This window comes from Notolepis coatsorum (assembly GCF_963971535.1).
Source record: "Notolepis coatsorum genome assembly, chromosome: 8".
Classification (NCBI taxonomy): Eukaryota; Metazoa; Chordata; class Actinopteri; order Aulopiformes; family Paralepididae; genus Notolepis; species Notolepis coatsorum.
In genome coordinates this window covers 108,528,668-108,554,595 of record NC_140172.1, presented here as the reverse complement: position 1 = coordinate 108,554,595, position 25,928 = coordinate 108,528,668, and the positions used below count along the sequence as shown (strand labels likewise).

The 25,928-nt window shown below is 39.3% G+C and overlaps 1 protein-coding gene across 1 annotated transcript in view; it reads right to left on the bottom strand.

Moving 5' to 3' along the window:
• LOC311233812 (uncharacterized protein) overlaps positions 1 to 25,589 on the bottom strand; it is a 59,201-nt gene extending 33,612 nt beyond the window's left edge. The window contains exons 1-4 of the mRNA XM_084320838.1: positions 25,485 to 25,589; positions 20,358 to 20,510; positions 11,289 to 11,396; positions 6,845 to 7,040 (exon numbers count right to left, since the gene is read on the bottom strand). Coding sequence (XP_084176964.1) covers positions 6,845 to 7,040; positions 11,289 to 11,396; positions 20,358 to 20,510; positions 25,485 to 25,505 — 478 coding nt within the window. The 5' untranslated portion in view covers positions 25,506 to 25,589. The remainder of the gene's footprint in view (positions 1 to 6,844; positions 7,041 to 11,288; positions 11,397 to 20,357; positions 20,511 to 25,484) is intronic.
• Positions 25,590 to 25,928: the final 339 nt, after the last annotated feature.

The window sequence follows — 25,928 nt, the reverse complement described above, 5'->3', positions numbered from 1 at the left end:
ATAGTTCCCCTTTAATTATAAAAAAATATATATATAATTTTCTCTTTTTTTTTTATAAGGAAGTTGCATTGTTCATTTCAATACCTGTAATAGTACAGTAGTCCACACACACTAGGGCTGAACGATTAATCGATGTTAAATCGAAATTAGCAAATCGCAAAAAAAAAAAAAAAAAATTTAACCAGGAAGTCCCATCGAGATACAAGATCTCCTTTGCAAGTTGTTGTTATTGTTGTAGGAACGGTTTAGGAGAGGGAGGTAAAGGGTTTTAGATTGTGTGTTGTGAAGTTTAGACTTCAGAGAGGGAGAGTAAAGTACAGAAAAAAGGTACCGTTGGGCACCGGTATCGATTCCCAGGTAAAAATAAACATTTTCAGGCTCGGTGTCCCGAACAGACCCAGTGCGTACGCCAGATGCAAGCCGCATTTTACAATAAACCTCTGTGGGGCTGCTTAAAAAAAAGTACTATTATAATCGCAAATTTTATCGCAATACCCGTCAGAAAAATCGCAATTCGATTATTTCCCAAAATCGTGCAGCCCTAACGCACACGTGTGCATTCAGTTAAGTTGGAATACGACTGTAATACAAACAGTTCAGTTTGTCAGGTACATGCAACACAGATTACAGTGTTGACATCTGTCCCATGTTCTGCAATAAAAATGATTGAAGTGAGATGAACAGACTGAACTTTATTTTATTAGATAAACATGTTGACAAAGTTTTACTTTGCAGTTGAAAAAAGGTAATAAATCGCAATATATCGCAATATTAGTATCGCAATACTATCGTATCGTGAGGTCTCTGGTGATTCCCAGCCCTAACAGCAACCATTGTGTTTCAAGTACAAAACAATGGTTGCCATGTTACAGGCAGCCATGCTGGAAGAAAGAACTACACACAAATGCCATGCAAGGCCTCTATTTTAGATCACTCTTAGATATATTAGATGCTCTTAAATGAGTAGCTGAGAACATACCGTGAACATTTACAACCTAAAACATACAGCACCACATAATCATAGCAACATCAACGGTATCCGCAACGGACACATTTCAAGTGCAGAGCGGTTCAGGCAAACGGGTGTCGAATGCAAAAGGGAACAGACATACCAGTATATAATTGTGTGAGTCAGACAGGAAGCTTAACCAGAGACAGTCTATATAATGTACTGTGGTAGTTTTGGAATGGGGAAATATAAAGACGGCGGCAACAACAAAACAAATTAATTGAATTCAGAACTAACACATTCAGAATTTTCGTTTTTATGTTACATAACATTTTGAGGTGAAATGTGAGTTTAAAAAAAAGGAACACGCCAACATTATGGGAAATTCGCTTACAATCTTCTCCAGAGTCAGGTACCAGTTTCCTCTCTGTGTACATTCAGTAGAAAGAAAGCTATCCGGGTGAACGTTAGCCTAGCTGACGACACCACCCTGGTGGGTCTCATCTCCAGGGGGGACGAGTCGGCCTACAGATCGAGAGGCTGCAGAGCTGGTGCAGCTGCAACAACCTGGAGCTCAATGCTCAATAGACAGTGGAGATGGTAGTGGACTTCCGGAGGAAAGCAGCCCCACCCCCTCCTATCATACTGAGAGGCACCCAGGTGGCCTCCGTGGAGTCATGCCGCTTTCTAGGCATGACCAACTCCCGGGATTTGAAGTGGGAGCAAAACTTATTCCATTCTAAATCAATAAACTATTCTATCCATCTATCCATCTATGGGCCTGCAACCTGTTAAGCTGTAAGGTCCCCCAATTGGGGGACCCTGCTTTATGGGGTATCATTGGAAAGCCACACTCATTGGCTACAACCCTGTCCAACATTTTTCCAGATCGCCAAATGATTGACGGAGCTAGAGCCCCCGGAGGTCGGGGGTGGTAATGTGTACTTTGGCGCACGCCTCACATACCGGCATGTAACTCGAGAACCGCTGAACGGATTTTGTCACCTGAAAGGGGAATTGACAGGCAACAAATAGGGCTTTAATTCTATCTATATATTGTATTAAAAGAAATGCACACCCAAGCCGCTAGAGGTTGGCAAAGTGCCGCGCCGTGAATCGTCCTCATATCTTTTAGCCAAGAGTAAAGACCATAACCATATCAAAACAGCAGTCAAAGTGTATATTTTCATTTTTACTGATGTTTTATACGATTTACCGAAAATAAGAATTGATCGAAAAAATGCTAATTAGATCTCTTTTATCGTTTAAAACCGCGAGGAAATGACTAAATCCAGATTTAACCCTGCCATTGGAAATAGGAGCCTTTTCCCTATCCATAGACGATGGATGATTTGGCCATAATAAGGTCATGGTCAAGTTCAAGGTCAAATATGAATTTATAATTAAAATCGATTATCATTTATTACTGTATCTACAAATCCTTGTTTATTTTTTTATCTACTTTTTCTCCCCATTTAAAATTTTTCTCCCTTCCCAAATTTCGTATTGTCCAATTCTACCCTCCCCTGTCTCGAACGTTGTTAGGCCATGCCTCCCACAAGCCGGCTGCAATGTGGACGAAGCCTTGCATCACGTGTCCCCTCCGGTACTCGAGGAAGCAGCCGTCGCATCTTTTCACCTGCACAGCGCGATCTCTCAGCGGCGAGGGTCTGCGTGGGAGGGACACGCCGCCACCGTCGCTTCCTGATTCTACTGCGCAGGCGCACCAACCGACCTGACCTGTAGGAGTCGCTGTCCACAACGTCCGATCCCCACCCACCAGCTTCCCACTCCCCTAATACTGCCAATTGTATTAGTATGAACGACCAGCCATGCTGGTAGCAACGGCGAGAGCTGGGCTCGAACCCAGCATCTCCTGCGTTGGTGACTGCGCCACCTAGCCACCCGTCCAAATCCTTCTGTTTAATCATCTTCCCTTTATTCATTTGCTTAGATTTTTTTTACACTTCATCTCAAGAAGGTGGTGAATGAGCTCAGTGAGCGAGCTCTGTGGTTGCACAATTGTAACATGGTGTTATTCACCGGCACAGATGCAAAAATAAATCATAATTTATATTCTCCCTTTTTTCATTACAATTTACTCAAGCCTAGTAACAGACACAATATTTCTGACACTGGAAATACATACCCCCAGGTCCCTAGATACCAAGAACATGCAAATTGGCCTTGTAGAAGTGGAGCAATCTTCCATTTACTTAGGCATGTACCTTTAGGCGAAATTTCTGAAAATAGGGCTACAGCTTAGGTTAAAAAGGCCCAAAAGAGGATGTTCTTCCTCCGGCAGTTGAAGAAATTTAAACTGCAGAGGACCATGATGGTCCAATTTTACACAGCCATCATCAAATCAATTCTCACCCACTCCATCATCTCCTGGTTCCCCGCTGCAGCGGCAAAATATCTCGCCAAGCTGCAGCGGGTGATTCGCTCCGCAGAGAGGGTGATCGGCTGTCCCCTGCCCTCTCCCAGGTCCCTGCACGACTCCAGGGCGCTGAAGAGGGCAAGAAAGATCATGGCCAACCCCTCCCACCCCGGCCACAGCGTCTTCACCCTGCTCCCCTCTGGGAGAAGGCTGCGGATCCCAAAGGCTGTGAAAGCTCGTCACAGACTTTCCCCCTCAGCCGCCAGGCTGATCAATGCCTCAGGCCCCCCCCGCCCCCAAGTGACACTGGCATAATAACAATGACTGCACTGGAACTCTGCACTTTACAATGTATACACTTTATATATTTATTCAAATTATTAATCCTTCGCTGCACTGTCTTTGTCCTGTGTCTGTTGTTGCTGTTTGTTATGTGGAAAAAAGACCTATGTAAAAATGCAAATACTGTAATTGCCGTAACAATTACCAATGTGTTTACACATATGGCTAATTAAAGGAATCTGAATCTTAGCACAATGAATGGAAGTTGACAGTACCAGTAGCCTAGCTTAAACTCCAAGAGAGGTGTTGGCTAACGCCTAGGGCTAACCGGTACTCTCCACTTCCATTCATTGTGCTAAGCTAGGCTAACGTGCAGCTGGAGAGGAAGGTATCCATCTTCTCGTCTCACTCTGGAGAAGATCTCATAATGTTGACGTGTTCCTTTGAAGATGTTTACAATGAATCACAATCTCTGCCAAAAGGTAGTAAGTTGTTGCTACGGTAACTAACAACTCTGCAACCACTGGCAGTTGTGTAGAAACGCCCGAGAATATTCGGGTTATTTTTTATTTATTTTTTATTAGTGATCTGAAATCATATTGCATCACGCGAGCCTACCGTTGGAGATCCAGGGACCGCCGGCGCTCAGATCTGAAAAAAACGCCCCCTATCGTCTCCCAGATGGTAAATCACCCTTTTGGAATGGACTCAATGAAAGTGAATGGGAGAACGGATTTCTGACTCCACATTTTACTTCTCACTGATGCAGCCGGGGTCTACCAGAGTTCATTCTGGAGCCTCTGAGCCGCGCGGATCATGTGTTCTACTGTATACACGGTTGATCAATACATTTATAGATTTTTTCGAATGGCGATCGAAAATTTGAATAAACCATTTGGATACCATCTGACCTCAGGTAAGGAAGCTATGTTATCAGTGTTAGGATAATCAGACTCGTTTTCACGGAGATATAAGCGTTTCCACTATATGTGATATAGCTGTTTTGACTGTAAAAGCCATGAGGAAATAACAGCAGCGATTATCAGCGCACGGCACGAGCGTGCGTGCGCACAAATATACTATCGATCATCTAGCGTTTATTTGAAAACTATTCATAAATAGGCCGACAAATGACACCGTTCTGGAATATTCCAGTAAAAGGCGATTATCATAGAATGTGTTGTTTTTCCCTGGAAAACGGGTGATTTTCAAAATGCTATCAAACGGAAATGAAGCGATAAAAATACAATCTGCCTTGCCAATGTTGACTGGAAAATGAGTCTTTGATAAGCGACGGGCAGATTAGACACATAATTTTAAACATAATTAGGCGATATTAACGTTAACATTGGGAGTGGATGGTGGCATCAAGGGGGTGTTAAGCAGGGCGTTGTCTGGAACAACCCAGGGTCCACTTGAAAAAGAGATGGAAATCTCAACGTGATTACCTTGGTAAAGTTGTTTAGGTGGAAAAAGGTATTTTAATTTTTTTTTTAATCACAAAATTTTTCTTTTTGACAATTCTGTATCGTCAGTAATTTACCAGTGACTTGAAATATGAAAGAGAAATTATATTCTTAGATTCAGTCATTCCCCATTCAAAGACAAAGGAGTCTGGTCTCGTTAGTCTGCGTTATCAGAATGAACAGACTGCTCTTTAGATAAGACTTTGACTTCAACATCCTTTCATAACACTTATGTTGTATAATGTTCTTTTAGATGGTTCAGAAGCGACCTGTACAGCTGTGTAATGTCGGTAGAGCAACATGCTTCCAGGTAATGGCTCATCATACTGCATATTCGGGGTGCAGTGCTACAGGACTGAAACCTTTTTGTTTTCCTGAAACTGCGCTGAAACTAATTATTCTCTTCCTTGAAGACAGCTCTCACATAGCCTCTCACAGGCAATTAAGTCACTTAATTTCCTGCGAGATGCTATATAAGAGCCGTCTTCAAGGAAGATAATGAAGATGAAAGACTTATGAAAGTATTATTCTCAGCTTTCCAACAAATAATTGGCCTGATAGGGGCACTAGGCATGTTATCATCAAAAGTGAATGAAACTTAGTACATTATATCCAGCTATCTTTCTCCTACAACCATGACTTGGACCATGACATTCAAGCAGGATCTTCCACCATTTAGATTTTTGTCCCCTACCATTTTGATAACGCCAACTGTGTTACAAAGTAAATGTTTAAAGATACACATGTGCAATATAATAAACAGGCCCAATTGGATAAAACAAACTTCGATAAGGGTGCAGTATGTCGTTTTGGGAGAAAAGCTCAAGAGATGTGTGTTTTTATAATAGAGTAAACAAATTGTCCTCAGCAGACATTCGGGTTCCTGGAACACCGTTTGAAGCTAGAAAGCTACCTGAAAAGTTACAATTTCACTGTTATGTTAAACAGACATTTACTAGTACGGTATCTTATGTTTGGTTCACACAGTGCCTCAATTATTTAGTTTTGATTCATAATTACAGATAGAATCAATGGTACTAGTATCTTATGTGATATTACCCAATATTGGCCAGAGGGGTGTGCAGTAGTTTAAGTCAAAACAGAACCTCTGGAACCTGCTGGTCTATAAGATCAAGTTCTGCCGGAACCTTCTCTCCCCCACAGCCTTCCTACCGTCTCAATAAAGAACCTTCTCTCCGGTGTCTCCGTCTCCCTCTCGGCCTTCCTACCGTCTAAATAAAGAACCTTCTCTCCGGTGTCTCCCCTACTCCGTCTCCCTCTCAGGCTTACTGTCTCAATAAAGAAAAGAAGAGACTAAAAAAAGGGGAGTGGACTGCCCACTCTCCATTTAGGAAAAACAAACAAACAAAACAGCATCCTAGCATTTACACTACTACTTTTCCATGGAAGCTCAATAAAGAAAATAGAGAGTAAAAAGGGGAGTGGACTGCCCACTCTCCATTTAGGAAAAACAAAACAGCACCTTCCATTTACACTACTACTTTTCCATGGAAGTTTGCCCCAACAGACTTTCTGCCATTTAGAATTTGTTTCTTTTGTCTAAAACAATTATTCCTCTATAGCTCATCACATTTTTGACAAATATGGTGCATTAAACGGCAACTGGCCACATGACTAGCTCACTGAAATCCCTGTAGAATGTATTTGTGTTACAATTTTCCTTTTTATATTTTATTTAAATGAAAACCTTCAGAGAGGGTTTAAAAAATAAATTCTGTATGATATTAGCAGTCGCTTGCTACTTACTGTCTGCCTTTTCTTTGAGGGGTTCGGGAGTCTTGTCTGGCACGACGGCGGGGTTCGAGGGAGTGTGATGAACGCCGATCGTGCCATTGGGCGGCTTGTGGCTGCTGCCCGTCCACACTATAGGCTCCGGACACGACCACCTCACCAGGTCCTCCACGCGAAGCACTATCTTCTTGGAGACGGCCAGAACCTCGTCCTGAAAACACACAAAGCGTTAAGGTTTCCATCTAGCTTGAGATGTGCTTTTGTCCAAATGTTTCACCCGTGTAGCGCTCTCAGCCTTCCTACTGTACACAGTGAATGCTGGGTAGGGATTGCCACCATGAAGACTCTCATAAAAGAATGACTACTTAAATAAAAGGCTATATTTAAACATACGGGCAAATCCCACGCTCAACAATGAAACTATTTATTTCAGTGAATGTCTCGAGGCAGCTCGTAATTTAAGGTAGAACTTTATGTAGGCTGTCATTTTGCATGCATGTTATTTTTCTCCCACTCTCTTTTATAACGGTGGACATCTTGTTTTGAAATTAAGTATATAAATATATAAGAATAATGAAATATATAATAATATTTCACAGCTTTATAACAAGATCGAAGAATTCAGCAACTACTTGGAGGCCGATGGATGTTCCAAAAGCAATGCTCTTTATTCATATAATTAAAACTTAAAATTGTATGAATAAAGAACATTATTTTTAGAACATCCATCGGCCTCCAAGTAGTTGCTGAATTCTTCTCTCTTGCTAGTCGTTTCCAGTTCATGCACATTGGTTGAAGGACGAAGTTGCGACAGATCTTTTGTTTCTTTTGTACTTACAGCTTTAGAACGACAAATGCTAGTGCACAATGTATAGACAAGCACACAGACATGCTTGAACACCGCACACACAGCTAAGAACAACTCAAAATGCCTGCCATTTCTAACAACAGAACACACACACACACACAAAGACCCTGCACAACTCCAGATAAGGTAATTCTACTGGAGGGGGAGGGAAGGGGAAGGAAAGAGTGAGGAAGAGCGAGCAAGAGCACATGTATTGTATTGTATTGTATTGTATTTATTATTTTTATGTCTTTTAATCTACATTTATTTTGATTTAATTACTGGACCGTCATTATGGTTATTATTATTTCTGTCATTGTCCTGTGATTTATCATATTACATATTATGTTAAAAAAGGGAAAATAAAAAACATTTGTTCAACAGATAAGGTAATTCTATGTCAGATTACCGTGGGTTCACCCAGAGACAGTGAGCTAATGGCCTGTGGCGCATGTTTGAAAGGCTCCTGAGTAACAGTACCCACATCTCCCCACAGCAGTGAGGTTTAACAGGGCTGGGACCCTTTTTAAATTAACCTGACCACACTCTTGTTAATTTGACACTATGCCACTGGGGTGATATCAAGAAGCAGGATTACCCAGTTAGCCAGAGAAAAATAAATAAAAATAATGATCATACCAATAACTTTATTATTTTTAATAGAGATATTATTTCTTATTTTATTAAATCTGGCTGAAGAATCCTGATTATTTAACCACCCCCCCCCCCCCCCCCCCAAGCTGACGAATCACTGAAATGTAATTTGGGGTGAAACTCCATCTGTACTACAGTAGATGACTAATGGGAAGTCCTGGCCCATTTTGGCCCTGCAGTGGAAGGTGAGCTAGTCAGTCCTCCTCCCATTCCTGTTTTTCAGCTGACACAATGATACAGCAGCTACACAGACTGCAAAACACAACGCAGGCGTTGCAAGAGATTTTCTATTATTTCACACTGAAACTTTGCAAGCTTTCAAGTTATGGCGGATCATTTTGCTGATTTAAAAAAAGACATTTCACCAACTTCATGATTACGTAACTTGTGTCAAAATACTTCTTTGAAAATAAGCAAAGCCTCTTGAAACCTTCTTGTTGAAACATCAGCTAGTGGAGTAAGATAAACTGACTTAAATAACCTTAACAAGTATGGAAAACAAGATAAAATACCTTGCAAAGCTTGTGTCCCCCCCCCCCCCTCTCCAGTGTAACGGTGCTTCAGGCAGACGTCGTACCCCACCCCCCAAACCTCTCTCTACAGCACCTCAGTGCTGCTGCCAGGTGGAAGCTGGGCCTTTTATATAGAGAATGTGCTCACATTCCAACCCCCAGCTAGGAGTGTCCTTGTAGCATTGACACTTAAACACACACACACACACATTTATAGAACACATTCTGTTCAGTTTCAATCCCATTTACACCTTAAAAACACAATGCTTTGGGTAAAGGCTGTGGCTTTTTAAGATTTAATACTTAAGATTATTTAGTCCCGTTTTAAATAAACAATGGTTTCAAACGGTAAGTTTTAGTGTTGTGTGCGTTCTTAGTTAAATATATCAGGCTACAGGTTGGATCTTTTTGTTTGATATATCACATTTACTTTGAATTTAATTACATTTTGATTAAATGCAAATACATTGGCAGTCTGGATTTAAAAAAAAATTGTTTTACACGCATTCATGGCTTGGGGGTTCAAATGTACTTTTTCAAAATGAAACCGACACGTTCCCACTATCGAATATCTAGAATTCAAAATGTGGAAAATCTGGTTGTAGAGCAGCTATAGGATTTACATTTGGGCAATAGATCAGTTCCTGCCCCCCCCCCCCCCGCACCTCGAAGGAGGCTTACATGGTTAGATATTGAACTGTGGCTCACATGGAGAGTGTGTGTTCATCTGAAACATTCCTTCTGGAGAACCGAGGAGACGCATCCCATTCAATGCCTTCGCTTCATTTTTTTTAATGGAGAAATGATTTGGAAACTGAGATTGAGAAATACTTATGAGAAGAACAAGCTCAATTGAGGTGTAATCTAGTTACAACTGCCAGCTAGTGATATGTTGAGGGGTAATCTAGTACGACTGCCAGCTAGTGATATGTTGAGGGGTAATCTAGTACGACTGCCAGCTAGTGATATGTTGAGGGGTAATCTAGTTCGACTGCCAGCTAGTGATATGTTGAGGGGTAATCTAGTTCGACTGCCAGCTAGTGATATGTTACAGGTTAAGAGAGAACGATTGCCCTACACAAGGTTTCAAAAGTAATGTTGCAGACAATTCACCCAACTAAAAATGTCAGTTGCTTGGCCATTTAGAAAGTGGTTACTACAGTATAAAATACTTCAAAGTGAACTATGTATGTACTATATATAGTAACTACAGATGAGTGTGAAAGATAAATATCGATAGACTATACTATAATGACAATGCACCACACCAGTGCCAATAACCACAATACAGAAGTAGCCCATATTTCCTGTATTTGTATGAACAGCCTATTTTCTTGGAACATCCACATACCTGACCTTAGTTTAGATTTTAATTACTTTAACTGTTTACACTAGCGAGGGATCTCCATGTTTTTTCTAAACTGAGATGTATTGTTTATCAAGTTATTTCTTGATGTGGGGGAGGGGGGGGGGGTTCACAGAGGAAGCCTTTCACTGCCATTGCACATGTATAATGTGGCAAATAAATGTTGTTCTGAGGAAAAGGCGAGCAAAATGGAAAACAAATCTATATCTCCTTGATGCGTCTGTATTTTGGCTTTGCTGGATTATTAGGGTATTAGATGATCTGTAGCTGGCATGGTGTTTTGGAAAAGTGATCAGACAGTTTGACTGGAACGATGTCCGCTTTCCCAGTCGTCATTATCTGGTGCTCTCCCAGGCCGTGGTGTAATAAACCACATTCATATTTAATGAATGAATATGCACAGAGGTTAGCATACATCAATGAACGAGTAAATGAAACCCGTCAAGGATGATGGAATTAATTATCAATGTGTAAATGTCATTGCATTAGTAAATAAAGGAATACATAACCCATGGACAATGATCAACCCATGAACCAATCAACTAATTCATTCATTAAATAAATATTGTATTAGTAGTTCAAAGAAATAACTAATGGATAATGAATGAATGAAGGCATGAGACCCTACTGGACTATATACTTGCCCACTGTATTGTTACTTCATTCTAGTTCATTCAACTAGTGTATATAATTGTATAATTGACCACATCTGCCCAGTTGCACAGCCCTGACCTACTCCCATTACATTTTTACTTATAATTGTACTATATCCATCTATTGAGCTATATTTAATTTAGTTTATATCCCACATAAATGTATTAAACCTCTTACAGTCGTACAGCCCTGGCCTATATTTTATTTCATAAATATATTATTATATTGTGCTTAACTTGGCTCATATTTCATTTTATTCCACCACTTTATTGTATTATCCGTCTGTTAATGTGTGTCCGCTAATGTCGCACCAGTAACGTCCAAAGCTAATTCTTTATATGTGAAAAGTATACTTGGCAATAAAGACCTTTCTGATTCTGATGAGGTACTAGCAGCTCTGACCCTCGACCCCAGTCTCCCGCTCACCTCTCCATGCTCTCTGGTCCTCCCCTTGGGGGTGTCCTCTGGGAGGAAGTACAGTCTGGAGCTGGCCAGGAGATGGCGCTGTGTTTGGTCCTCCCATAATAAAGTCACCTGGACATAAGGGGAAAAAAACAGTCATCTTAGCACTTAATACCTAAAGACTAGTGTTTCCCCTATCATTTTTGTAGCAGTAGTGAGGGTTATGGGTAATTTAGGTTTTGGTTCCACGTCCAAGCCAGCAGTGTTTCAGTCCTAGTCTTTTAGCTCGCTTGACAACCACACCTAAGAAAATAACATTCAGTCATCTTAGCACATGCATAAACACGGTCGTCTACGGGGATGTGGGGAAAATCCAAACAAGCAAGATATAATAGAGGGAGACTGAGAAATGCAATCCTGAAAGAAAGAACAATCTCATCACTGCATCTTTAGTACAAATACCATCAGTGATCCAAACGTAAACAAATGGGTAGCCCCGCCACCAGAAATATTTTCTGTATTCTGTAGGCTACTTGTACTTGCTGTATTGTATGGCTGTAAAATGTTTGCTCACGTCAGTAATGTTGGAATAAACAGTAGAGTAAAATAGACCTATATTCTGTTATGGACGTTGCAAACAGCTTATTTTCCCATTTAAAGATCAAAGTCATGTGAGAATATAGCCCACAATCATATGGGTAAAATTATATATCACAAATTTGGGCTTTAAGCTAAACAATAATTAATCTTCAGAGGGATTTCTGTAGATATGCTGTGTGACAATGATCAAAAGAGACGCACAGCCCTCTCCCTCATCTGTGTAGCAGGACAAAACATAATGGAAGAAAATGTAGGAGGCAGGCAGGGAAACAGGAAGTCTCCAATGGGAAAGGAATGAGAGAATTGTGGCAAAAAAATAATATATATGAAAAGAGATCCTGATGAGAAAAAACTAAAAAACATCAGTGCAACTTCCTATTTAGAAATGACAATCATGCAGAAAGAACAACACCTAGACTCCTTGATTTCACACAATGAGTCACAATCAATATTCCGTAACTATTTCTGTATTATCGCCTGTCTGGCAAATTCTGAGACGTGATTGTATTCATGAACACAATAGCCCTATTTTATTATGACGTTACTATATAAACGGAATACATGAGTCACGTGGGGGGGGGGGGGGGGGGGGGGGGGGGTCACTCAGTGAAAATAACTATCTGTATTTAATAAATGTTTGTGAATCACCTAATAACAAAATGTGTTTTTTTGTAAAGTGAATGATTTAAGTAAAAATAGACAAACAGCCATTGCAATAGCTAAAAATAGCAAACTCCCTATTCATGTTGACTGAGCAACTCCCCCCATGTGAGACATTCTGTTTTCATAGTAATGTCATGGTGAAATAGAGGGAATTAGAAGGAGCAAAGTGTGACGTCGTTCAAAATATACCATGGGGTCCTTCTCGCCACGTAACTGACGTTAGGGGGGGCGATAATGAGCCAAAATTAAATCACAATATAACATTTTAAAATAGTTCAAATGATTTTATTAATTGTATATATTTGACAGTAGGGGTGTAACAATGCATTGATTCTAAGGTGACGATTCAACTGCATCGATTTGAAAATGTTAGAATCGCATTTTTTTTTTTTTTATACCCATTATCCATCCATGCCGAGTGAATCAGTTCCCCCAGCCACATTTTTGGGGGAATTAACTGATAGAATATTAATCTAATCACATCGAATGTCTCTATGTCTTGCACATTATGAGAAGCGACAATAAAGCAGACTTTGAATCGAATGAAGAGATTTCATGATGCATTGAATTGTTGCCTGACGAATCGTAATCGAATCGAAGTGGGGTCAAATATTTACACCCCTATTTGACAGCATTTGGTTTTTCCAGTTCCAAGTACAGTGTGATTATGTCCATTTGATTTGTAATACACTCGTCATGGTGCTTTTTCCATTCAAAAGGGTATATCCTCTAATCAAATGTGCATCTTCCATGCCTATATTACTACCTACATCTCCAATGTCTTTATGCACTCAAGACTGTAGCACCAGAGTTTCAACACTGTTTGATGACCATAAGTTACTCAGCTGAAAGAGTTGTACCATTACTGCTGACCTGTTGTACAGAACGTGTAGGTCGTTTTGGATAAAAGTGTCAGCTAAATGACTAAATGTATCCCAAAATCTTCATAATACAGCTGCAAGGACATTTTCGTTTCATATAGTTGATAACAGTATAGTACAAATCCATAGCTGTATGGGTTCATTTTCAATTGAAGTAACACAAACACATGTGAAATTCTTCATTATAAAGCCACAACAGTTTGGGCTGCAGGAAACCTCATTTATACCCGTTATTGCTGCCTGGATATGCGCTTGAACCAGAGCACTGTATACATTATCTTTATGTAATTATGTAGCGGCAAAGACCAGTGCTGTAGATTGAGGAGAGCTGGATATGTGTACAAAGTGTTGCGTCAGTCAGATGTGTGGTGTACAAGTAGTGGCTTTTCAAAGTGGTCCATTTTACCTTCGACTGTAGAGCCAATATCTCTGTCCGTGTGGCAAATGTCACGTCTCCATCGTGTTATTTTTGTGAATAGCAGCACCACATGGCTGAATGACACAACTTTGCACACCTCTTCCGTGTCGTGGTGGAAACACGCTTGTGAAAGTGTTCACCCAGTATCAATTCACTTCCCGTTTGCAATGAGATTTCCAGAAATTAGTTTGGATGTGGCGGTCATATGGTTTGGGCTGGCAACTTTTCGGAATTACACGATGAACGATGTTCATCCCATGATGCCACACAGCAGCTTTTGTGAGAATCAGATGGACAACCTAGTTAGGAGGACTAGTGGAAAGGTTATGGAAGAAAACAAAAAAAAACTAAATTGCGTCAAATCCAATATGGGTAATCTAATAGCTTTAGTTTTAAAGTTGTAAACCAAGCATAGCTGCATACGTGTACAACATTTTGCGTCAATGGCATGAGTTTTGGCTTTTCAGAATTTGACATTCGGGCCTATGATTGGAGCACCACCAGGCCATGATGGTGATGCATTGACACACCAATATCCATCATTGTGTCTTTTAATTTTTGGAATGGACCGATGGATGAACTTATACTAGCTGATATGACGCAGCTAAAAATGCTTTTTTTTTAATCCAACTGCAGCCATATACATTTTCGATCGCTGTATTGGTGCACAGTCACACATATATATTAGGGGTGTAACGATTGATTCGTCCTCACAACGATTCGATTACGATTCTTCAGGCAACGATTCAATGTAGGGGTGCACAATATAGATTTTTTGACCCCGATATCGATACCGATTACTTTCTGCTCCTCAAGGTCGATACCGATACCGATAAATATATATATATTTATTGTATTATATTATATATTTTTTTATGTATATTCCTGTAGTTTTGACCTAACCAGATTTATCATGACATGAGCGTTACTACTATGAACAAAACAAAGCCAAGAGAACAGTTTTGACTCTCCAAATAAATATAATTTTAGTCAATCACAAAATTCACAATCCGTCAATGTCATTAACAATGTGTTTCCCTGAACAATGAGTGAACTAAAAACCAACAGGTATTGTGCTTTGTCAGTAGGGATGGGTACCGTTCACATTTGAACCGATACGGTACCGGTTCCTGTGAATCGATACCGGTATCCAACGGTACCTTTTTTCGGTACTTTAGTCTCTAAAAATGTAATCTACCTACCTCAGTTGTAAAAAAAAAAAAAATCCAAACTTCAAATAACCACATTTTCGGCTTGCCATTGCCCCGACTGCTTTGTTGTTGAATCAAGTCAAATCCTAAGTAAGCATATATTGTGCGTGTGAACGATGACATGAAAAGAAAAAAAGTGAAAAAAAGAAAATAGAAAAGAAAATAGATTTTTATTATTATTTTACTTTTATCAGGTTTATCGGGATGACGTCATAATTGCTGATATTGGCCCGATAATTATTGACCCGATAATTGACCACGATTCGATTCGATACATTTTCGATAAATTTTCTGTAAATTTTCAGTTAATTCCCCAAAACATTTTGAATACACAAATGTGGCTGGGGGAACTGATTCACTCGGCATGAATGGAGTATAGGTCAATAAAAACAATACACACAAAAAAAAACATTAAAAAAAAATAAGTTTTTTATTTTATTTTTTATTTCGATTATAATCGATTCTAACATATTCAAATCGATGCATCGAATCGAACACATTAGAATGGATGCATTTCGATTAATCAATGCATCGTTACACCCCTAATATATATGGGTGGGAATCGCCAGAGACCTCGCGATACGATACTATCGCGATACTTGAGTCGCGATACGATATCAAAAAATATATATATATATTTTTAACTGCAAAGTAAAACTGTCAACATGTTTTATCTAATAAAATAAAGTAATTTTTTTTGCAGAACATGGTATTTACTCAAGCAGACAGATATAAACACTGTAATCTGTGTTGCATGTACCTGACAAACTGAACTGTTTACATTACAGTCATATTCCAACTTAACTGAATGCACGTGTGTGTGTGTGGACTACTGTACTATTATAGGTATTGAAATTAACAATGCAACTTCCTTATTAAAAAAAAATTATGAATAATTAAATATCGATACTTGGCGTCCCTGTATCGATACAGTATCGCCACGCAAAGTATCGCGATTAGGGATGCTCGATATTGGCTTTTTTACCGATATACCGATATTGTTTTTAATGCCGATATCGGCCGATAATATCGGTAGGCCGATAATATCGGACATCCCTAATCGCGATACTACTACGTATCGATTTTTTACCCCACCCCTAATATATATACATACACAAATACCGGTACATAGAAGACAAAGACAGCTCTTCATTCTGGCTAGAGCAATGGTAGCCTCACCTGGGTACCAGGGTAAGCCTTTAATGTATTCAATTTGGGTCCCAAGGTAATGAAAGTTGAAGAAAGCAGAATAGAAGAGTAGACATTAGATGCCAACCACGAGATTAGTCGGGTTAAGGCGAGACACCCCAGGTGAATAGGCAAATATACTTTTTTTTTTTGATTTTGAGATTGTTATTTTGCTTCCTAAACATGTCTTCTATGAAACTAGTGACAATAAAACGTCAATAACACACATTTAGTTGTTTATTTTACTTCATTTTGCATTATTGCATCCATACATGTGCACATATTTCTTAGTTTATATGTACATAACAAACTGGGAAAGTTTCATAGTGATATCTATTCAAATATTTGTTTGCCATCATCTGTCTAAACCTCGTAACTCTATTCGCCCTCAAATCTGTGTTCGTTTTTTTCATCTGCTGAAAAGTTGGGTTTTTGGAGTTATGAGGTTTTGTCCCGCCAGCAGCGATATATAAGATCTCAGAAAACTTGCAATACATTTTTTCTAAGTTGTTATGTACGGTACATAACAAACTGGGAAAGTTTCATAGTGATATCTATTCAAATATATTTTTTGCCTATTCACCTGGGGTGTCTCACCTTAACTCGCCATGCGTTGAGTGCCAAGACCCGAGAAAACTCATGCTTTAATCGTTATTTCTTTTATTAGCAATATCCATTCATTTGTCATCCATCCAGCCTGACGTTATCATTGGGAATGAATCTGAGCTCAAAAAAGGCAAATACCGCCGCCTATCGTCTCCCGGATGGTATTGCACATCATTGGATTGGATTGGGTGGGACTGTGCATCAAAAAACTGGGAGCAGCGTCGATTATGTGTTTTGGTGCTATAACGTTGGATCAATAAACGCAATCAATATTTGGAATGGCGATCAGGAATTGGATTAATCTTTTTGCAGAACATCTGATGTGAGGTAAGGACTCTATTTTACCAGTCTTGGGTTAATCAATGTTTTTTCTCCGCCATCGCAGTGTGTGTGTGTGTGTGCGTAACGTTAGCGCTAACCACGGCATGGATAATCGATTTTTCAGCCCGCTTGTCTAGCGTGCATGTATATACTATCGATAATCTAGCGTTTATTTGAAAACCCTTCATAAATCAGCCGAAAAATTACAACGTGTTTTGTGTATTCCAGTAAAGGGCGATTATCGCGGAATTTCTCTGGAATTACTAGACATCTCCAAAACTATACTCGTATTCAAAACGGTATAAAACGGAAATGTACCAATGGAAAAACAATCCGTTTCGTACATGTTGACTGCAAGCAAGTCATTGATAAGCGAGGGGTGTTTTAGACCCATAGCCATAATTTAAGATATAGTTTAACCGTTCGCAAATTTCCCCGTCCTCCCATTGACTTCCTTATTGGCACGCTAGCCCTAATATGGTCAAAGGGGCGTGGCTCTGAATGAGTTAACCAAGGGCTGAAACAGGATATGGGAGGTGGGTCATCATGGTGGGCCAAGGAATGTGAAATGACATTGATCAATTAGAAATATAACAATATCAGTGTCTTATATCAATGCATCTGTTCCTTATCAATATGTCAATGTGTTTGTTCCTTATCAAGTTATTTGAAAATCACCCCTTAAGATACAATTAAATTACCTCAAAATCCAATACAAACCACTCACTGGAACCCTTTGGAGGGTACCAAATAATATTTAGGCCTAAAAGAAAAAATGGGTTGTTTCCGGTTGCCGACCGACCCTGCCGATTTAGGTGCGACCCAATTTATTTTATGAGTTAAAAATAAAAAATTATAAAAAGAATAAAAAGTTTACAATAAAGTTTCATAAAAATCTTAGTCAAACCTTTAGTATTATGGATATTAAACATGCTGCAGAGTACATGCATCCATGTTGTTGTGAACATTTTTATTAAATAAAGAAATTCCCTATCCATAGTCGCCGTGGGAAAGAATAAAAAAATAAAAAATCCCATGGCCTTAACTGACAACCAACAGGAAACAAACAATATTTTCTTTTATGCCTTAGCAGCGCCGAATTTGGCTTTCAGGCCCTAGAGTAGAACATATACTGTATATGTGCAACACATTTAATGTAATGGCCAGCTTTGCCATAAGCTGGGCAACATATATTGCTATTATTTTTGCAGATATTGTGATACACAATTACACATACAACTTTTAAAAGGTCTACATTAATCTAAATTTCCTTTTCATGCAATTAACCCATTCCCTGCCACCACTTTGATCATCTTATACCATTCTCTGCCAGTACTGTAAGTCTATGGAGATGTTCACCTTCTTTGCAGGGCTATAACTTTTTAAATTGTATTGCTAAATTGACATTACTATGGCCCATTCAACATCGATTATCTATCGTTCAGGATATAGGAACGTTTTACTTTTTCATTCACACATTCATACGAAAATACCGTCTAGAGTATAAATATGTTTTTATCGGTTTCTGCAGTATTTCCTAGAACGTGAGATATAGACATAAATGCATATATTAGATTATCAAATGCCGTTTGATACCGATGCACGCTATATTAAAAATTTCAACTGTACATGGTCCTAAACGTTATGACTGATCATGCGCGGGTGAACGGAGGGGTAATTCCGTGACCGACGTTAAATGGTTTATGTAGTATGGGTGATATCTTGATCAGAGCAGTTTGTATCGAAAATGATAAACAAAAACGCTGAAACTCACGTCAGTCTCCTCGTACCGTTGGGCGATGAGAGTGGAGCAAACAGATCCCAGTTATGTGGTGGGGATCGAGGCGATCCATTTCCGGTTTGTATATTACTAATACACGCCCAAATCATGTAGATTATTGAGTTATGGTGGTAAAGATCCATATCCACGGTGTGTGTATTGAGTCCCGCGACGATAAACGAGTGGCCGGACAGAATAGGGAGACGCACCGGGATCACAAGAGATCCACTTCCGGTTGCAACTCGCCGATCAGCCACCAGGTGGCAGTATTGAAGCGTTGCAGAGTTGTGCTGGCTCACACAGCATCCGACAAGGCTCTGTGAGTGAAATATGAATACCAATGGCGAAAATATGAAATTATGATCAGAATCACGTCGTACGCCGTTATTGGCAGAATTCGCATGAACTTGAAACCCGTCGTATGACGTTATTGGCGGAGAAAGGGTTAAAAACCTTTTCTGTATCATATTGTAGTAAATGGGAATACATTTACCTGCTATATAAGTGTAACCCTATGACATTGTCCCATTGGATATCAATGTCCTTGTAATGTACTAGACATTTCCAGTGGAATTGCATTGCTAGGGAACAGCTTGGGCCCATGTTTACATTCAGTCATTTTAGTCAGGTTTATTGCCCGTCAGTTATAGATATTAGCAAGCACTGCAACAGTAAATAAACTTGGCCCCAAACTTGGCCCAGTGTGTAAAGGTCTACAATAGGCCTAGTACTTCTAGGTGTCAGTGAAGCGCGTCTGCCAGACGCCTATAAATAAATATAACATTCATTATGTGTATTTTAAAGCAGCTACTATGAAGATTTTGACAGCAATATATCATCTTAAGTTCAATGGCTACACCTTGGCAGGATTACTGAAGAAACATGTCGAGACCGATAAGAGACTGAAAGACAACTGCAGCGACCGTCACACGTCCATCAATATCCTCTATTTCCTATTGATATTGTGCGTGTCCTCTGGCCGGATCCACGGAGTTCTGCTGAAGGCATTATGGCGCCAAGGAAGCCTTTCTAAACAAAACTTGCCTCATCAAAAAAAATAACTTCACGTTCACCGCTGGCAAGGCTTCTCAGCTTCTCCTCGCTCATCAAAATAGTTTCTATCTTAGTTTCTGTCTTGCTGCGGGGCGGAGCCAATGGCAAAACAAAAAGCGACAGGGCTTATGGGAAATGTAGTCTTATGAGAATTCGGCTGCCAGTTGTTTCAGCAGTGGTCTCAATTGTTTACTGTAACTACACTAAGGTATCAAACAATATGACAATGATATGTCTTGCAGAAATTCACCTTCTAGCTGCTTTAAAAATCATTAAAAAAAATGTATTCCCTTGTTGCAGTCTTAGCCATAGATATCCACGCTGCAATAAACAATGAATTCAACAGTATTGTTCAGCTCGACCATCTCTTACCTCTGCGATGCACACGGGCTCCTGGGGTCCACAGCGGACGTAGTAGAACTCCCCCAGCTTCCAAACCTGGGCCGGACCGCCGGCCAGGTCTCTGCTGCTCACCGACTTATAGAAGGCATAGCTGCCTCGCAGGCAGGAGGGAGCACCTAACCACTGACGGAGGAGGAGATGAAAGGGGGAGGAAGGGAGGGGGTAGAAGACAGGGACAGCGTGTGGAAGAGAAATCACTCAGCCATTCTAGCCTATTCAGCACAGTTTGACCCAGCATCATGTGATCTGCATTGGCCAAGAAGGTTAATGGACATTAAAAAGGCTCAATCCAAACAGATTGAGACAAGAGCTAACATTAGAACAGTTAGCAGGCTGGTTAGGGAATAGGGAGGGTTGCTGGTTCGATCCCCAGTACCAATACTACCCCCCAGGGCAAGTGCATAATCCCTGTGTACAGTATATATAATATGTACCAACCGGCTCCAAGGGCGGGTATTAAAAATTGCATGCAATTATGTCATTGTATCAGTCATTATAAAAAGATAACAGGTAAATGTCAGTTGTATTGGCTGTATCTTGTGGCTGTAAAATGTTTGTTTAGGTTGGTAAATGTTTGTGAACATTGGATTTACAAAATTCTAAAATCAAGAATGTCTGAATAGATCACATATTTACAGGGTATTAAAAAACAGAATGTACCCTACATTTTTACAAGTCTACGTTCCTTAGATTTCCATATAAATTCACTGCAATCCACTATTGCAGAGTTTAATGAAAGCAAAACCACATGAACGCAGCCATTTTGAATAATAAAACACATGTACTATATTACACCCAGAGGTATGTTGGAGGGTACATTTACCTAAACACGGTTTATCGGCCCATTCTAAATGTGAAAAATAAAATGAATCGCTATCGTAAGCAAATAAAATAAAGTTACTACATAAACCCATAATATAGGTTGCAAATGCATACAGTAAAGAGTTTCAGGGTTTCAGTTTCACTACTATAAGTTAAATGAAAAGCTGGTCTTTTGAAAAAGTCTATTGTCTATTGAATAATAGAAAAATAAATTGATACGCTTTCTAAAATACTTCTTGTGTGCATCAGTTTTCTAAATATCTTGTTTGCCAACTGATAACATAACACTTTTTTACTGCATTGCTGATTACACCCTCTCACGAGAAGCAATATATTCTCATACAGTGGCCTCGAAGGCTGCATATATATTAAACAACTTTGGGTGCAAGGTTTAAAAATTAACTTCTGACAATATGGTGTGGGCCAAGCTATCTCAACCAACTGATAGCCATAACTGCGCTCATAATAACATATCAGTATTAACATTTTGTATAAAAGTATTCTGTACTTCTGTATGACAACTATTAAAGAAACTTGAAACTTGTGCTACTGAAAAGGAAGAGGAGGCCAAACGGTCAGATTTCACTTCTACATATTATGAATTATTCCTTTCACAACAATTTTTCAGTTCCTGCCCATTAAAAAAAACTGTAGCATTAACATAATCAAAATCAACATGAAAAGGAAGGTCAAAAACTGAACAGAATATAACCGTTTTGTAAACCCAAATGCTCAGATAAAGTGCATCTGGAAAAAATAACTCTTAACGTTGAAACACTAAGCCTGCTGGACACACACTCACATGACACAAATTACCCATCTCAGCACTGGGTACATAGGCTATACTGCTGCTGCATTCCTTTGTGATCACCACAGTTCAATATGTGGGCTACTGTAACAGGGCTTCCCTGAGGGCATTTTGTACAGTAGCAGTGGTGGATTTAAGAATGTTGTGTTCTAGACCCAGTCTCGGGCCTGGTCATCTGTTCCAGAGGTAGTTTTGTTCCAAATTGGCTTTCATTTACAGTAGCCAATGTATTATTATTACTAATATATATAAAAAATGTATATATATATATATATATATATTTTTTTTTAAGCAAACTAAACAAGTTGACGCCTCTCCGTGTTATTTTCAGACTGTTTCAACAGGGGTAGGGAGGGACTAGGGACATGGGGGAAGCCACAGAGTAGCTGCATTTAATCTATAGGCTCACTCTTATGGGTCTGTGACGTTCCATGTTTTCACTGTGTTTTCACTGTGCAGCGTTATACAAGATCATGGCTAAGTCTGTAACTGAAAAACATTATGAGCAGTACTTTGGAAAAAAATAATTCCAAGGAACACTTTTTATCGTTTGTTTTATTTGGAGAGTGATATGTGCACTTTTTGAGGCCGTTTCAAGTGTCAAATGATAACGCACGCACTTCTCAAGTATTGCTATTGTCGAGGTCTGGTGCCGTTTCATTATAGGGTGGGAATCATCAAAGAGCTCCTCATATGATATTCTCATGATACTTTTATATACCTTATAACAATATTGTGATTCTCGATGGTCTGTAATGCTTTAAGTGATGTCCTTCGATAGTGCAATGAATGTATGCTATATTTATTACTGTTTTTGTTTCATTTGACCACAACGAAAAGCTAAAACAATATCCCTTGTGGAAAATAAAATGCATTATTTTTTAAAAAGTAATTTAAATCTAGTTACTAGATGTATTCACAAGGCCTTTAAAAACAATTAAGCAGTCAAGTTGACCTTTTTAAAAAGAACCTAATTTAACAGATCATCATATTATGTTCTTTCACTAACAGCCTTGAAATACTATTATAAAAAACATCACAATCTCAACATAGCCTATATCAAAAACATATTGTGAGGGCAAACATTACAATATCATATGTGTAGTAATATTTTCCCCCACCCTAAAGGTTAGAGATTTATAATGCCTCATCCATCAACACTGGACAGAGTAAAACCATTAGGGTTTCAGAAAAACAGTTCCCCTATACATAGATGCAGGCTATTTGTGGCATGGGTTCCAAATGATAATCTTAAGTGTCTTGCTCTGGGACCCCATGTGAAAACATATCATTGATATAAAAACACATCAGTAGCTGTAGCTGCCATCACATGGGAACATTCGAGAAGTAGGTCTATGACCCATTTTGGGTAATAAGCTATAGTGTAAGAAACCATGGCTCTGTATTAATCTGCTTAGCTACAAACATTACTCATAGATACCACGAGTCTGCAGGCCTATATTGCGTGATATTTCCGTAAGCTTATGCCTAACAGTTTCCATTTGGATATTTTCCTCCTCTTTTGAATTGTTTTATTTTTGCAATCGCATGTAATGCATTCTATCACACTGTGAAAATAGTTAAGAACTAAAAAATAAAGCAATATTAAGCTCAACTAAGCTGAGGGTCAAGCGGGCACATGCACATATATGGCCCACATATAGAATAATACACCTAGTGTATAGACTCGGGTGTGGTTGGCAGCTGCTATTCATTTGGTAATAATAAATAGTCATCATAAGCTCCCAATAGAAATATTTATAGAAATTCTTCAATTTATTCCTAGGCTACACTGAAAATAGACCCAGGCTTCTCTTGAGTTACATTTTCTAAAATAAACATTCATTCAATCCCATAATTTATATCATCTATATAGCTTTCTAAAATCACTGATCTACCTCACTGCCCTCTCATGTCCCGGCTCCCTAAATGCGGAAAATTCTCAAATTCTCACCCCTTCTTTACTTGTCATCCCTACCCCCACCCCAACCACCAGCCCCCATCCTTTTGGAAACCCCAACCCCCCCCCTTCCTCACTGCTGCAGGGGCAGACAGCCAGCCACTGCGTGCACACGTTGCTCAGTGGGCCAGCTAGTGGTGGAAACGAGGCAGCGCAGCCCCCAGGAGCAGGCTACTAATGCAGCCACAGAATATAACACTCAGCCAGCCTCTGGTTCTCATTCTAAATTTGAATATAGAATTTAAGATGGAAACCCTAATCTGCACAACCCAGCTTACGTCAGTTCTCGTGATGTTGGAAATGCAATAAGACTCGTTTCAACAGGGAAAGGAAGGAGGGGATAAAAAATAAATAAAAAAAAGGAGGAATAAAAAAAACAAAGTGTCTAAAAACACATACTGTATCTGACCTTGGATATATATCCTATTATTCAAAAGGTTCTTTTCACAGAGAGGAAGGAAAGTTACAGCACTAGAAATATATCTCACATGCTATAAAAAAAAAATTCACCATAATCAACATTTATAATTCCAATATCGACATTATAAAAATATAGGCTGATGTGATCAAAATTCAAACATTCGGTTCTAAAATATTTCTAGTAGTCAAGCAGCAAAGACGTTTGGTCAAAATATGACTCCTAACGTCCCTCAATTTCGACAAATGTAGCCTAATATCGCCACAATGTCCTCTGCGAATATCTTGATGTGGGCTTGTGTTGTGTGATACAATCAAGATAATCCTCGCTATTTCAAGTACAAAAGTACAGAGATTTCCTCACGACATTCCAACTTAAGCTGTAGACAAAATGTCGCTGGTTTGATTATAATAATACCAATATGCTTCACATATACTGCTCCACCTAGTTCACTCGGGAGATATTTCAATCTTTTTTAATATCACGTCGGTCTAAAAATTAATGATTTTTTTTATTTCGTCACAACAAAATGGTATTCGGTGTTCCTATAATGCCAACATTGCTTTGGGTGAAAAGGCTGCATATTAAAAGTTTTCTGATAATAACCAAATCGGCAGAATAAATGTTATTTTATGTGGAAATGTGGGGGTGGGGGTTGGTAGCTAAAGAAGGGAGGCGAACGTAGATCGACACGACACACACAAAGAAATTAATCATTAACATGGTCAAAATATGAAAATATTAAGCTTGGATAAAATAGCAGCCCCTTTGTAAATAAATTGTACGATCGTGTCATATTATATTTTTAAATATACCAGCGATCTATCCCCCCCTCAGAGAAAAGTTCACTCTCGTTCCAATAAAGTTGTAATTGCACTCAGAAGAACTCTCTGTTGCTGGTTTGGATTAGAATCAATGCGACATTTTAAACTTAAAAAATGCAGGCGAAATAATAGTGCGATTCTAATTAAAATGAGAGCGACACACAGCCGGGTTGTGTCCGATAGCAACAGGTTAGAGTGGCGATCTGCGTGAGTCCAAATATGACAATTTATTTGAAAATAATATCAAGCGAGTGTCGGGGTTTACCTGTATTGCATTCTGCTCCATTGCAGTCCCACTACATTCCCTTATTCCCTCTCTCTCCTCTCCCCTCTCAAGTTACACACAGCCGGGCAGCAGGCCTGATCCCCACCGGCACACAAACAAATGGAATGGTTTCTTTTTTGGGTGAAAATAGGACAGGATCTAGGTGTGGCCAAAGTTTTGCAGAGAGTAGACTTATAACTTATTGTTAATTTGAAAAGGGATGTTTTTATTTTAAATGGCAGGACGTTTTTTCAGGCAACCCAAAAATGATTGCTGTGATCGTGCTTTATCGAAAGCGTACTAGTATCAATCCTGCAAGCTGGATGTGGTAGAAAGGAAATGTTTTTTTTTTTTTACATTGTGTTATTAAAATTGTTGAACTGATCCACTGTAAGTACGGAGCATGCGTGGGGCATAACGCGTGGCGATGATGATGATGATTTC